Source organism: Bos taurus, chromosome 10 (genome assembly GCF_002263795.3).
Source record: "Bos taurus isolate L1 Dominette 01449 registration number 42190680 breed Hereford chromosome 10, ARS-UCD2.0, whole genome shotgun sequence".
NCBI classification, from domain to species: Eukaryota; Metazoa; Chordata; class Mammalia; order Artiodactyla; family Bovidae; genus Bos; species Bos taurus.
The window spans coordinates 17,533,382-17,547,081 of NC_037337.1; the positions used below are offsets into that span (position 1 = coordinate 17,533,382).

General features: G+C 37.5%; 1 protein-coding gene across 2 annotated transcripts in view; it reads right to left on the bottom strand.

Moving 5' to 3' along the window:
• Positions 1-226: 226 nt before the first annotated feature.
• Positions 227-13,700, bottom strand: part of UACA (uveal autoantigen with coiled-coil domains and ankyrin repeats) — an 85,671-nt gene continuing 72,197 nt past the window's right edge. Inside the window, exons 14-19 of one of the 2 annotated variants that reach the window (XM_010808862.4) lie at positions 12,744-12,774; positions 11,822-11,874; positions 7,099-9,837; positions 5,355-5,507; positions 2,855-2,920; positions 227-421 (exon numbers count right to left, since the gene is read on the bottom strand). In XM_010808862.4, the coding sequence (XP_010807164.1) occupies positions 350-421; positions 2,855-2,920; positions 5,355-5,507; positions 7,099-9,837; positions 11,822-11,874; positions 12,744-12,774 (3,114 nt within the window). In that variant the 3' untranslated portion in view covers positions 227-349. 2 annotated transcript variants of the gene reach the window in all.

Genomic DNA, 13,700 nt, shown 5'->3' on the forward strand with positions numbered 1-13,700 from the left:
ATTAATTTCTCTGGAAGAAACCTTTAAATAATTATTTCCGCCTAACCCCTCTTCAAATGGACCCACTCAGTTGGCTCAGGTTTTACTGGGTACTCAATCAATTCAAACAATCCAAGGCAAAGTGTTAATGTTGTTTGTCTAATTGTAAAATTAACATACACAGAATATAAGATTTGAACTCATATTGAAGAACTCAGCAACATATCTGTCTAAATTAAAAACCTACTGATGGATCAAAATACACTTTATTTTAATTATACTAGCACAGCGAGGCCCAGAAAGGCCATGAAGTTGCGCACAGAATGCTCAGCACCAGCAGGGAAAGCCACTGTGGGCTGGGGGGTGCCGACTAGCACACGAGCCCCTGCCGCATCTGTATGATCTGCAGTAAGGCGGCCTGCACATCCTCATCCATGTGACCCTGGGAGAAAGAGGAGAGGGGAGAAGTATTTTATGTCATCTTCATTCACACACAAATTCTTAAGACACAGGGCTTTATAACAGGACCTTATTGGTTGTGATTCACCAAATGCTAAATCCTCACCATCGTGGTGACATTTTAAACATTTTATTGGAAAACAGAGTAGAGCTCTATCATAGAAAGGACAGTCAATGTAAAAGTAGTGCACACCATCAGAGAACAGATGGACAAACTTCTTTCTCTCTTTTTATTAATGGCTCAGGTGATAGAGGCAGCGTAAGTTACAGATGAGCAAAGTAAACTACTACAAGGAAAAGTTTCTTTTGCTTCTGCCAAGTTTTTTTAACCAGAAAAGTAATTAATGAAAATTCCTATATTTATATTTTTTACACAAGTAGGATCATATATATTATTTTGCAATTTGCCTTTCCACCTAGTGTTACAGAAATCTTTTTCAAGTTACTGCTTATTTTTATTCATTTATTTATTGGACACACCACATGGCTTGTAGGATCCTAGTTCCCCAACCAGGAATCGAACCTGGGTCCATGGAAGTGAAAGCCAGAGTCTTAACCACTAGAATTCCCTGCCTTAATTATTTTAAATTATTGTATAATATTCTACTGTGTGTATGATAATTTCTTTATTCATTCTCTCAAAAATAGACATTTATGGAGTTTCCAATCTTTCACAGCAGATTCCTAGAGAAGAAATTGCTGGGTCAAAAAAGCAGCCTCAATTTTTAAATTTTGCCAAGTACTACAAAATTTCCCTCTACAGAGATAATGACAAGCTACACTCCTACCAACAGGGTATAAGTGTCCATTTCCCACAATGCCCTGGCCAGTGCTACAGATTATCCTTTTGTTTAATATTTGCCAATCCCAGCAGTGAAAAATGGTTACCTCCTTGTTTATTTCCCCTTTTACTAGTTATGTTGAGGTCTTTTAACATGAATGTTATCTGCTTATATTTAGAAAGAGCACTTTAAAGTTAAAATGATGGCAAGAGGTTGATTAAATGCAAGTCAATATGGTGGGCTTATAACAGCCACCCCCCTTCCCTTTTCCTTTGCTTGAGCACTTGAATGGATTTCAGCATAACACTTCCTATTAATATAAAAAGTTTAGCTTCCAAAATCTGTTTCTATAACAGCAGGATGTTTAAATTCCAAACATTAGCCATAGTTGACTAAACTGAATTTCTTAGTTAACTTTATGATGCCAGAAGGCAAGACTATTTCATATGCCAATTGCTTTTGTTATGTTTCATTAGGAGTCAGTAGAAAAAAATTTCGAATTTCTGAAGCATACATGATAAAAAGTTGATAGGCTTGTTAGGTTTGCTGTCTTTCAGTATGTTGCTCCCCGCCTTGGCCAGAAGCAGAGCCAAGCAAGTTCCCCCTCACTAACACAGAGCTTCCATACTTTTCTACTATTTTCCCTCCAAAGAACTCCCCACCCTGCTACCCATTAACAGTCTTCTCTAGTAATTACAATAATAACTTTCAAACCCCAGCTCATCTTCTATCTACTCAAAAGAAAGCAGCCAAAGAGACTTTTCCATATTATTCGTCCTTTTCCATTGGTTTCCCCTTTATCTCCTACAGAAAAGGCAGGCCTTTTTAAGAAATTGATACTGTAAAAATCTTTTTATTTTACCTAGTTCTTTTTCTAAAAATGACCTTCTTTTTTTTTTCCCCAGTGTGAACACTTCAAATCCTAAACAATTTCTATTACATCTCACCTCCTATTGCTATTCTAACATTGTCTTGACTGTCTTCCCAAAAAATCTACCCTGAGAATTTTGGAGATGCTGATGGTGTTTCTACAGAGTATTAAGTATAAAACACTTCATATGTTAAACATATTTCTTAGTGTGATTTTTTAAATAGTGTTCTCATTACACCCCTCAAGAAGGCAATCTGTGGTCTTCACTGAGATTAAGGCTCAAAAAATAACTACTACTGATATTCTAACAGAACCTCTCTTTCTTGTATTATTACAATTCTGTGCACACTTGTCACTTTTTTGGTATTCTCTACATTTCAAAGAAACACTTCTGAGCTACCAAGAAACAGTGAAGTTCTTCCTCCTCTCCTCTTTCAGCAACAGCCATGTGTGGATGTCAGGCACTCTCTCTAGCTAGCGATACTAGAACTGTGTGCTGCCGTCACATGTTGCCAAACTGTCTGCAAAATGAGTGACAAGCAGATGGAGACAACACTAAATTTAAGATGCTGTGTTGCCACACAGCTTTGTAAATTTCTCCGGAAGACATGCAACCCATGATTAAAAGAAACAATTATTTTAAAATAAGCATATGGGGGTACAACTACTTTAAACATCAGTGACTTTCACATAAATTTACTGGAAAATAAAGAATTATTTTCTCTAAAATGATATCCTATCCAAAGGAGTAGTTCTACTTTACCTGTGCAGCACTAAGAAGGTGTGTCCGATAAATTGCAATTACTTCTTGGTGCTGTCTGTCGGCATCCTACAAGTGTGGAAAGATGGGGAGGTCAGACTATCAGCATTCATGTTTTCAACACATGGAGGTTTGTAACAATGCTGTCCTCAGGCCTGATGCTTCTAAGCAGTAGTATTATTAAAGTGCTCCTGCTATATTCTGATAACAAACCACCTTGGACCCACCAGATGCAAAATTCCATACCAAAACAACAGTATAAACTTTTCTAAAGAAAGTGTGGGAACATTCACAGTGAAAGCAATGCCACTCATCCTAGGTAATATGAAATTATTGCCTTAGATTACATCTAATGCCAGGAAATTATCCAGACACTTACTAACGTATGCTTTAGATTATTGCAAAAACTTCCCGTCTCATCACCTGTCTCTAGACTTTATTCCTTTCATGCTACTGAGACTCAAGTAACTCTGTCCTCACATCACTTTTCACTCAAAAATCTTGGGTGATACCTCATCAGCTAATACCTAATATTTCATATCTGTAAGAGGGAACTGGAATGCATCAGCTTGATTCTCAACAGCCTCCACAACTGGGCCTCAGACGCAGCTCCCAGGACTGGCCAACCTAGAGGCCTTTCATTGCCCTGAGGCACGCACACCACTTGATTCCATTTCCAGGCCCTGCTTCACTCTGTTTCCTCTGCCTGAGGGAGGCTCTGCTTTCCTTTCACCTACCAAGATACCATCCGTATACAAGTGCAGCCCAGGTACTCCCTCCCTCGTTCAAACCAGCTCCACCACATCAGTAACCTTTCCTTCCTGGGAGTTCATATCCCTTAGATCCCGGGACTGTAGACTCAATTCTACATCTGATATTTTTGTCTCATTATTTTATTTTTTATGGAGATACACTTTGCCTAACTACCCGGAACCCTTGGGGACAGGGACTGTCTACTCTCTTTATCCCTGACAGTGCTTAGCACAGTGTCATGAACATAATAAATAATAAACAAATATTTCCGAATACTGAAAAATCTACCACATCCTTTTGGTAAGATCCAAATCAGCAATATGTCATCATTAATCTATAGGCCAAGAGTGTTATAAAATGAACACTTGAAAAAATAACTTTCTTCTATTCAAAAACAACTCACAACAAATTCCTATAGATTAGAAAAATAGTACCCAACAATTTACATTTGATTGGGCTACATTTTACTTAGCCTCACAGCTCATTCAACTAAAAAAAGGAAACAAGCAAGCAATCAGTTCATATTATCCTATTCTAAGGATGAGGAAGCCAAGGATTAAGGGGAATGTATCATGTCACTCTCTTTTAAGTGGCAGGGTTTGGAACTGAGCTCCCAACTTTACCTTCTTAATCCAGATGTTTTCTTTTAATATATAAAGGAGATACATAACCACACAGGTATTTATGAATGTATGTGTGTGTATATATATATATATATATATATACACACACATACAAACAGATATTTTCTTTTAATATATAAGGATATAATGTATAAAAACCATAAGAATGCCTACCTTTATTCATAAGGATAAAAGATTATTTTAAAAAGTGTGCCCTGTCATGTCTAACTTTTGTGATTCCATGAACTGTAGCCTGCCAGGCACCTCTGTCCCTGGAATTTTCCAGGCAAGAATACTACCGTAGGTTGCCATTTCCTACTCCAGAGGATCTCCCTGACCCGGGGATCAAACCCAGGTCTCCTGCATCTCCTGCATCGGCAGGCAGGTTCTTTGCCATTGTGCCACCTGGGAAGCTTCCTTTAGTTTGAAAGTGAAAGTCGCTCAGTCATGTCTGACTCTGTGACCCCATGGACTATACCATCCATGGAATTCTCCAGGCCAGAATACTGGAGTGGGTAGCCTTTCCCTTCTCCAGGAAATCTTCCCAACCCAAGGGTCAAACCCAGGTCTCCCACATTGCAGGCAGATTCTTTACCAGCTGAGCCACAAGGAAAGCCTAAGAATACTGGAGTAGGCAGCCTATCCCTTCTCCAGCGGATCTTCCTGACCCAAGAATTGAACAGGGGTCTCCTGCATTGCAGGCGGATTCTTTACCAATTGGGCTATCAGGGAAGAAGTGGACCAGTATTTTAGAGTCTGCAACAGTTGGAAAGCTATCAGATTTGGAGTAAATCCCAGGATTAAATCCTAGCTGTATGACCTCAGGCATATTTTCATCTTTGTTTCCTTAAGAATTAAATGGGGGGCTAAATGAAACCTTGTAGGACTGTGAAGAAGATCAAGTTTACAGATCCAGTACACAAAACGCTTAGTATAGTGCCTGGTACACAACAAGCACACCGAAATGATATCGCAGCACTGGTAGAAATAACTTCTGGCAAAAATGATTATATTCTTGGATCTGAACACAGCCACAAATTAATCTGATTTCTAAATAAGATTTTACAAACAAGCAAAGGTGACCCTGCACATCCCAGCATGAAGCCCTGCAGGTCCCAGGTACTCACCGCCAGCTGCTGCTGCAGGGACCTGACCTGCTGCTGCAGGCTGTCAATCAGCTGACTCTGCCTCTTGCTGGGACTCCCACTTCCATAGGTGAGCTGGGAAAGGCCATTGAGGGCCTGTTTTAATCTCTCCACATCATTGAGCAGTTCAGTTATCTTATGGAAAAAAAAAAAAGATTGTGGGAAAAACACGTATTAGTCATCTATTCACTTATAAGGAACATCTTTACACAGAGCTCATTCTCTGAGACACAAAATTTACCTTTATATACCAGAAAACTGAGGAATGAATACTGTTAAGATTGTTTCAACAGTATGTGCAGTATATGATTTCCTCCCAGTACGGGGAAAATCTTTCATAGTTAAGAAAATCAAGTAAAATCCTAATATATGTTTGGTGTATGGGTGTGCGTGCTAAGTCACTTCAGTCATGTCCGACACTATGAACAGTAGCCCGCCAGGCTCCTCTGTCCATGGGATTCTCCAGGCAAGAATACTGGAGTTGGTTGTGATGCCCTCCTCCAGGGGATCTTCCCAATCCAGGGATTGAAGCTATGTCTCTTACGTCTCTTGCATTGGCAGACAAGTTCTTTACCACTAGTGCCACCTGGGAAGCTCCTTGGTATGTAGAATGTGCTTAATAAGTGGCAACAATTATAAGTGGAAATTAATAATTTGTTATTATATTCATAACTGATTTCCAAACAAGGTGAGGGCACTAAAGTTCTAGGTCATATGAGCAGACATGTCAGAAGGTCAGGACTTGTACCACTCGACTGGGCTGAAGCTGTGGCTGTGTCCCTGTATTCCCAGCACTGAACACAGCACCTGGCAGGTAGAAGGCATTTAATAATTATTGAAATGGGTAAAATAAAACTGCATCCAATCTCCCTGATTTCTCATCTTCCTAGTACATACTTTATTCAACTACCAGTTTTGAAAATGTTATTGAGCACCTGTTCTGTAAATTGTACAATGAGGATGAACAGTAAGAAGGAAAGAAAAGTTATGAATCTGCTCTTAAAAACTGGCTGGAAGACCACCCATATCATTCTGACATGGTAATATATATGCTGTAAATAGATGTCAAACCCAAAACACAACATACATTTTAGGAGATGAACCGTTTACTGTAGGCTAGATTGGCCAATGAAGGCTTTAGGAAGGAGAGTTAAGTGATGATGTGGGCATTAGGGAATGTAGAGAATTTAAGCAGGTAGAAAGGAGGCACAAAGACATTCTGTCTAAAGGAAGATAAAATGTACAGTGAGTTGGAGGGCTCAATTTACTGGTATGAGTGAGTTTCAAGATTCTGGGAGGCTTCAAATTCTGGGAGGCTGTGCAGTGTCTTCAGCTTCTTGCAGCCCAGAAACATAGTTTAATTTTTTTTCCTTTCCCATTCTTTAGGTAGCCTAAAACTCCCTGGGTTTTGATAATTCATTTTTGAGGCAAGTGAATCTTGAGTCTCCCTATCCGTCCTGGTTCAGTTCTTGGCTGAACCAGATGAGAAAACAAAAAGAAAACTGCTTTTGATTTCTGTTTGTGTAACTTTACCTTCTTCTCAACTCTGTTTTGTTTTTGGCATATTCATAGCCAGACTAAAAAGGTGGCATTTAATGATCACTTTGTCAATGCTTTGGTAAACCTGTCTTGTGGAGGGCTACAGTAAAGAGTCCTATCGTACCCTGGCAGTTCTGCCCTAGGGTTGCCAACACCAAGCCACGCTTCCCTAAAGTATTATTATTACCTTATTATCTTTTGCTTCGATTTGTTTGGCAGATTCCTGTATTCTTCTCTGTAGCTCCGTGATGGTTGTTAAGGATTTGTCACATCGTTCCTGCTGATCTTTGATTTCTTGCTCTATGCTGAAATGGAGCAATTCCTTCTCATCTTTAGCAGACAGTTCCTTCTTTTTGGCATGCAAAACCTCCTCACATACTTCCTCATACTTCCTATTCAGATTGGCCAATTTTTCGTTTAAGTCGGAAATCTGTGTCTCCAAATCGCTTTTCGTTGCTTTATATTTCGACAAATCAACCACCTCCCGAGTCTCTAATTTTTTTAACGCTTGTTTAGTATTCTGAATCTCAGACTGGAGTTTGGAGACCTCTTCAGTTTTGTTTTGGCTTTCTTCTTCCTTTTCTCTCAAGCTAGCTTTTATGATTCCAACTTCTTTCTCAAATGCTTCCTTAACCTGCAAATGCTCAGCCAGGGGCACAGAGGAGTTCTTCTGATTCTCCAGCATCTGCCGCAGTTGGGTCACTGTCTGCTGCTCTTTCTCATAACATCTCTGCTTAGTTTTCAGTTCTTCCTTGAGTGTCTCGATTGTACCACTAAGAGATTTTTTCAGGGACTCAACCTGCTCCAGCGGAACATGCTGCTTCTGCAAAAGAGTTTGTGCTGCAAGGATCTCAGAAGTCTGCTTGGCATTTTCCTCCACGAGCTTCTCTTTCTCCTTCTTTGCCTCTGTGTATTTCTGCAACAGGTCTTTTAACTGTCTGTTCAGCTCTTCTGTTTTTCTGCTTAATGCTCTTTCTGTTTCATAAGAATTCTCAATGTGAACATTCTTATCCTTTAGATCCTTCTGAAGAGTGAGGATCTCCTTCTTTAACTTGTCATTCTCTTGCTTGCACTTCTTGGCCTCTTCTTCACTGGTATTATACTTCTGTGTCTGCTGGGATAGCTGTTCTTTTAGTTCTTTCTCAGTGGCTTTAAATTTTCTCTCACACTCTTCCAAGCTGATGATCGGAGCATATTTTAGCTTGATGCATTCCTGTATCGTGTCGAGTTCTCTCTTCTGGGCTGCAATCTCCTCATGCAGGGTGACAATCTCCTCCTGGCTTTTTTTGTAGTTAGCCAGTATTTCAGCGCTGTTGTCCTGGACCTTCTTCATGCTCTTCCTTAGGCCACTCATCTTTTCTTCATGCTCTCTTAGGCTGATGTACTCAGCTTTTACTTGGTTCTGAGTGTTCTCCAGATTTCTTTTTAATATTTCGTTCTCATCTTTTATTTTCACAAATTCTTGATTTATATCTTCACACTTCTTCTTCACATCTACTAATTCTCTATTGGTTTTATCCAATGTGCTACTCAAGGCAGTTTTAATCTCTTCATGGGTTTTCACGGGCACATACTGATGACTCATGGTCTTTTTCAAATCATTGTTTTCAGACATGAGTGAATATATTTTCTCTTGGTCTTCACCACATTTTTTATTAAGTTCAGACAGCTGCTTCTTAAGTTCAGTGATATTGGATTTCAGAGCCATCATTTCTTTTTCGTGTCTCTCGGGAGGTATGAACACAGTTTCCAGGCGGCTGACATTTTTACTTAAACTGGCATTTTCCATAAGCAACTTCTCCATTTCCAACTTCTTTTCTGTATATTTGTGTGTCACATCTGAAAGCTTTTTATTCAAATCATCAACAATTACATCATGTGACTTTTTCATTTCTTCACTTACTTTTAAAGGGACGTAATGATTTTTCATTTCAGTTGTTAAGTTATTTACTTGTTGTGTAAGGAGCTTATTATCCAGGCAGACCTTTTCGATTTCCTTTTGTAACGTCTGATTTTTCGATGTTAACTCAGTGATCCTCTTCCCAAGTTCTCCTGACTTCTGCTCTAATCTGCTCTTGAGCTGCTCATGTTCCTCTGGTTTGACGTGCTGAGCCAGTTTGGCCTTCAAATTCTCAAGTTCTCTCTTTAATGGTCTAGTTTCATTAAGTGATCTTTCATATTCTCTTTCCACATCTATTAATTTTTTTGCCTTCTCGTTCAGTTCATTTGATAACAAGCTCTTCATGTTTTCAAATTTCTCTGCTGGAATAGAAAGGGCCAGCTTGGCTGACAAGTCCTTTAACTGGCCTTCCATCTCAGTGAGCTTCCTTCCTCTCTTCTCTCGCTCCAGTTCACACATGCTCAACTCCTTCTGCAGTCGCTTATTCTCTTCCATCAGCTTGCCCTCATCTCTCTTAAACTCTTCAACTAACATTTCATTTTGTTTGATTTGGTTTCTCAATTTCCCCACTTCTGCGGACGCACCTTCGTATTTCACTTTCATGTCTTTCAACTGATCCTTCAGTTCCTCCATCAGCCTGTGGTTCCCAGTGGCCGCATCACTTGTCAGGTGCTCTTTCAAGGCAAGAAAATGTGTCTGCATTTGTTTCACTTTACCTTCCGACTCATACATTCTCTTCTGCACGTCTTTCAAGGCATCTTCTAGTTGCTTTATCTGCTCATCTGAATCCTCTTTCACCCTTTCACATTCCAATGCTAAGGCCTTGCACTCCGCCACCTTGTGAGCCAGTTCATTTTGGAGTTTGAGTCTGTCTTGTTTTGCTGAATCACAGAAAGTTCTCATTGCTTCTAATTCTTTCTTTAAAATTTCGTTTTCCGAATATGAGGCTTGATTAGGTAAGGCTAGCTCCAGTGGTCTTAACATAGATCGGCTTTGCATATGGACTGGCATGCCTGTGGAAGTACACTGCAAAAATAATAGTAACACAATAAAATATCAATCCCAAAAGCCTAAAGAAGACACTTATTTACCAAACTTTAAAGTTGCCACATCATCAGTAGCCAAAGGGTTTCCAGGCTAGTATATTAGAAAAATATAGTAGTACTGATTTTTGAGGTAAGAAAAACAGTTCTAGGTATGATTTCCTTGATGCAGTGACATTTTGAAAGCCTGTTCACTTTACATGTATTTCTGGCAGACTAAAGAAGGAAACAGTTGTGGCCTCTGGGGACTTTTTTCTCTTTCTCTTTTCATAATATCTACCAATGAATGTCAACTGATCAAAATACATTTACTATTTCTATGTTTTACAGAACATGATGTGCTTAGAACTTCAAATTCTGAAGAAAGTCATCAGAGCCCTTGAGTAAAAACAAGGGTTTTGCAATTTTAAATCTGCAAATAACTTTATACAATGATATATTATTATCTAATAACATATATTGACCTCTGAGTTCCCTCAATGATAACTCAAGTGTAATGTTTAAATTATAAAAATAATACCAAAATAAACCTAGCTAGTATAAGAATCAAGAGAATGATATTAATCAATTCACAAAATATAATCATGTTTTCTTCTTTCAAACAGAATGATAAATTAGAATTTAGCATACGCTCTTACTACAAAATTGAATCAACATCTTGTTTCTTCTATTAAATGCTGACAAAAAGAAGTATAATTTAAGTTCTCACTGAAATATTTCATAAGTACCAGAATACAGAACATATAACCATGAAATATTAAATTTAACTATTTCTATTTTTCCCTATCCACCATATTACAGCAAGGGCTCTTTTAAAGTACTGATAAAAGCCATGTGCTATGAGTGTGTCCCACTATTTTAATAGGCAGGTTTTACTGTTGTTCATTTCAATTAACACTGCCTTCCCATTGATGAAGAAGAAAACCATGCTGTGCTTAGTCACTCAGTCGTGTCTGATTCTTTGCAATTCTATGGACTATGACTTGCCAAGCTCTTCTATCTATGGGATTCTCCAGGCAAAAATACTAGAGTGGGTTGCCATTTCCTCCTGCAGGGGCTCTTCCCAACCCAGGGATCGAATCCATGTCTCCTGCGTTGGCAGGTGGATTCTTTACTACTGAGCCACCTGGGAAACCCAAAGAAGAAAATTAACAACATGGAATAATTTCTCAGCCTCAGTCTGCTTTCAACTTACCAGTTATCTTTAGACTAAGACTACTATAATTTACCAACTAATTACTTACACAGGTTCACAATTTCCATACTTATTTTACTATAATCAAATATTTATCTTATCTTCTTAAATATTATTCAGTTAATTGACATCCATTCTCTCAACTTAGAATCTTAGAAATTTCCAACTTAGAGTGATCCTAGACATCATAAAGGCTAACTCACTCTGCCCATGGATGATGAAGGTATATATATAAAACCTTTAAAAGACCAAATATTTATCAGTCCTGCAGTCCATAGAGGGTGCTAGGAAGGCAAACCTTGTATCCACTGGAAACTAAAAGTGAAGAGCAGTTAAGTAATAGAATCAGACAACACTCCCTCTCGGAAGCTTTATTTTGAGATAAATTTCCCAAATATAGAATACACATTTGAATTCAAGGAACAATACCTCTCAAAGTCAAAAGAATGCTTTTTGAATTGTTCATACCTGTCTCCCCTGTAAATGGGCAAATACTTAGAGTTGGCCAACTGCTGTTAAAGAATAGAGGCCTACTATCAAAGACAATGAAACTGTAATTCAAATCTTTTAAGTCACTGTCACCAAAAATACTCTAGAGGGCACTAAACACAGCGTATCTGCTTTTATTAAACTCAAGACCACAAAACCAATTTTTCTTTGATAATGAAAACTTAATTCAATGTATATACAGATGATAAATAAACAATGTGGCTTTCCTCTTTTTAAAAAGGCACAAATATTTTTATAAATATTTTCTAAAACAAAACATTACCTGTGAGTCTGTCATGTACATTTGACCTTGTTTAAGAAGCATATCTTCTTTCCCTAAATAAATCCAAATAAAGGATACCTTAAATATCCATACCAAAGAAGGCTAAGCATTAATTTGGTGTTATTATCTCCTTTATTATTCAAACAAAAAAGAAGCATGACTTACAAAATAAAATTATCCTGTTATAAAATGGCCATATTTTTACTTATTTTTCTATATACATAAGGAAAGTATGTATAGTCTTTTGACTAGATACAAAGTTGGCTTTTAGAATTATGTAAAACTGTTAGACTAAATAAGTTAAATGATTATAAAACATGTATATTATAGTCAAAATAAAAATGGTATCATTTGCAATTTATAGGATGAATATTACAACTGTACTTAGCTAAGGAATAATTTAATATTCAATAGGAAGCAAAAAATTAGATTTTATAGAGAAACTTTAAAATTGGAGAATAAACACAGTGAAGATTAATTATGTAAAGTCTTAAAATAATAAAGAAGTATTTATGGAACATCTAAACAATTCTAAAATGCTTACCTGCGTGAGGCTATATCCAAAGATTTTTCCAAATCAGAAAACTACGTTTATGTCTCTTTCAATAAAGAGCAAATCCCAAATATCACAGGTTAAATGTCTTAACAATCAATATGCAAATTTGGTAATTTGTACAATACACAATTTAAAAATTTAGGTCCTAAGGAAAATCAGAGCCTTAGTGATTACCAGATTTTCTGCTAAGAGACTATAGGAGTCATTTTAACCTCTTCCCTGTGCCATGCTGAGGTATAAGATACAAGCAGTTGATGAAGTTTTACAGCAGGAGTATCATATAGTCAGACAAAATAAAGAGGCATAAACATTCTTTTTTGCTTCAACTGGGTGAACTGTAATGATAATCTATACTTTCATACTTACTGAAATGACTTCCTGATCCTAAATGATCACTCTGAAACCAGAAGAATACATTAAAACATTTTAGATGAATCAATTTTGTTAAATTCTGTATCTATTTCAGCTCTAAATGATCCAGCCATAAAACCATATTTTCAACATTCCTTGTTTCTCCTGGGCATTATTCTACTCAAACTCACAAAAAGGCAAAGCACAATTAGCGAGATCAGTTGGGAATAAACTACTTCACTAAGCATTTTAATAAAAGCAGACAAGTATTTCAAGAAAAAACTTTGACTGTTCAAAAGAAAAGCAAGCTCCAAATGAACTGAAACAACTCTGAATACGTACTCTCTGCTGCTTCTTTACCTCAAAAGGAAGGAAATGCCACAATCGCACCAAGAAATCAATTGCTATATCACGGTTGGGGAGCAGAAACCTTACCTCATCAACTATGAAACATTAGCCTAACCCTTTCTTTCAGATTTATAAAACACCAAAGAGCTGAGGCAAAGAGCTGCATACAGTTTATAATAAGCCCACCAATGCATCAGTTAGGAAAAGGAGAATAATAGAGAAAATTTAGATACTCTGAGTTAAAGTATACTTGGATTGCTCCCTATCCCAAGTAAGCCAAGTACAAAGAACCTAACAGAAAGTAAAATACTATACTGTCAAGAGTAAAGATATGCAGATGTACATCATGTTTCTATATTTTTCTATATTCATACTAATGGCTGTGTGTCAAACTCTGATAAGTGACCATGATAAAAACGGCCCACAGTTCAATAACTAAATTAATGTCCCACTAATACTTATTGCCCCAAGGGTATGGAAAAAGATCTGTAAACTAAGGTAAGCTCTGTGTTCTAAATAATATTTAATACTAGAATCTGCAATAGGTAGTAAATGGACTTACACATGCATGGGTGAAGGGAGGCCATGGCACATAAGAAATTCAAAAAACTTAGTTTGGACATA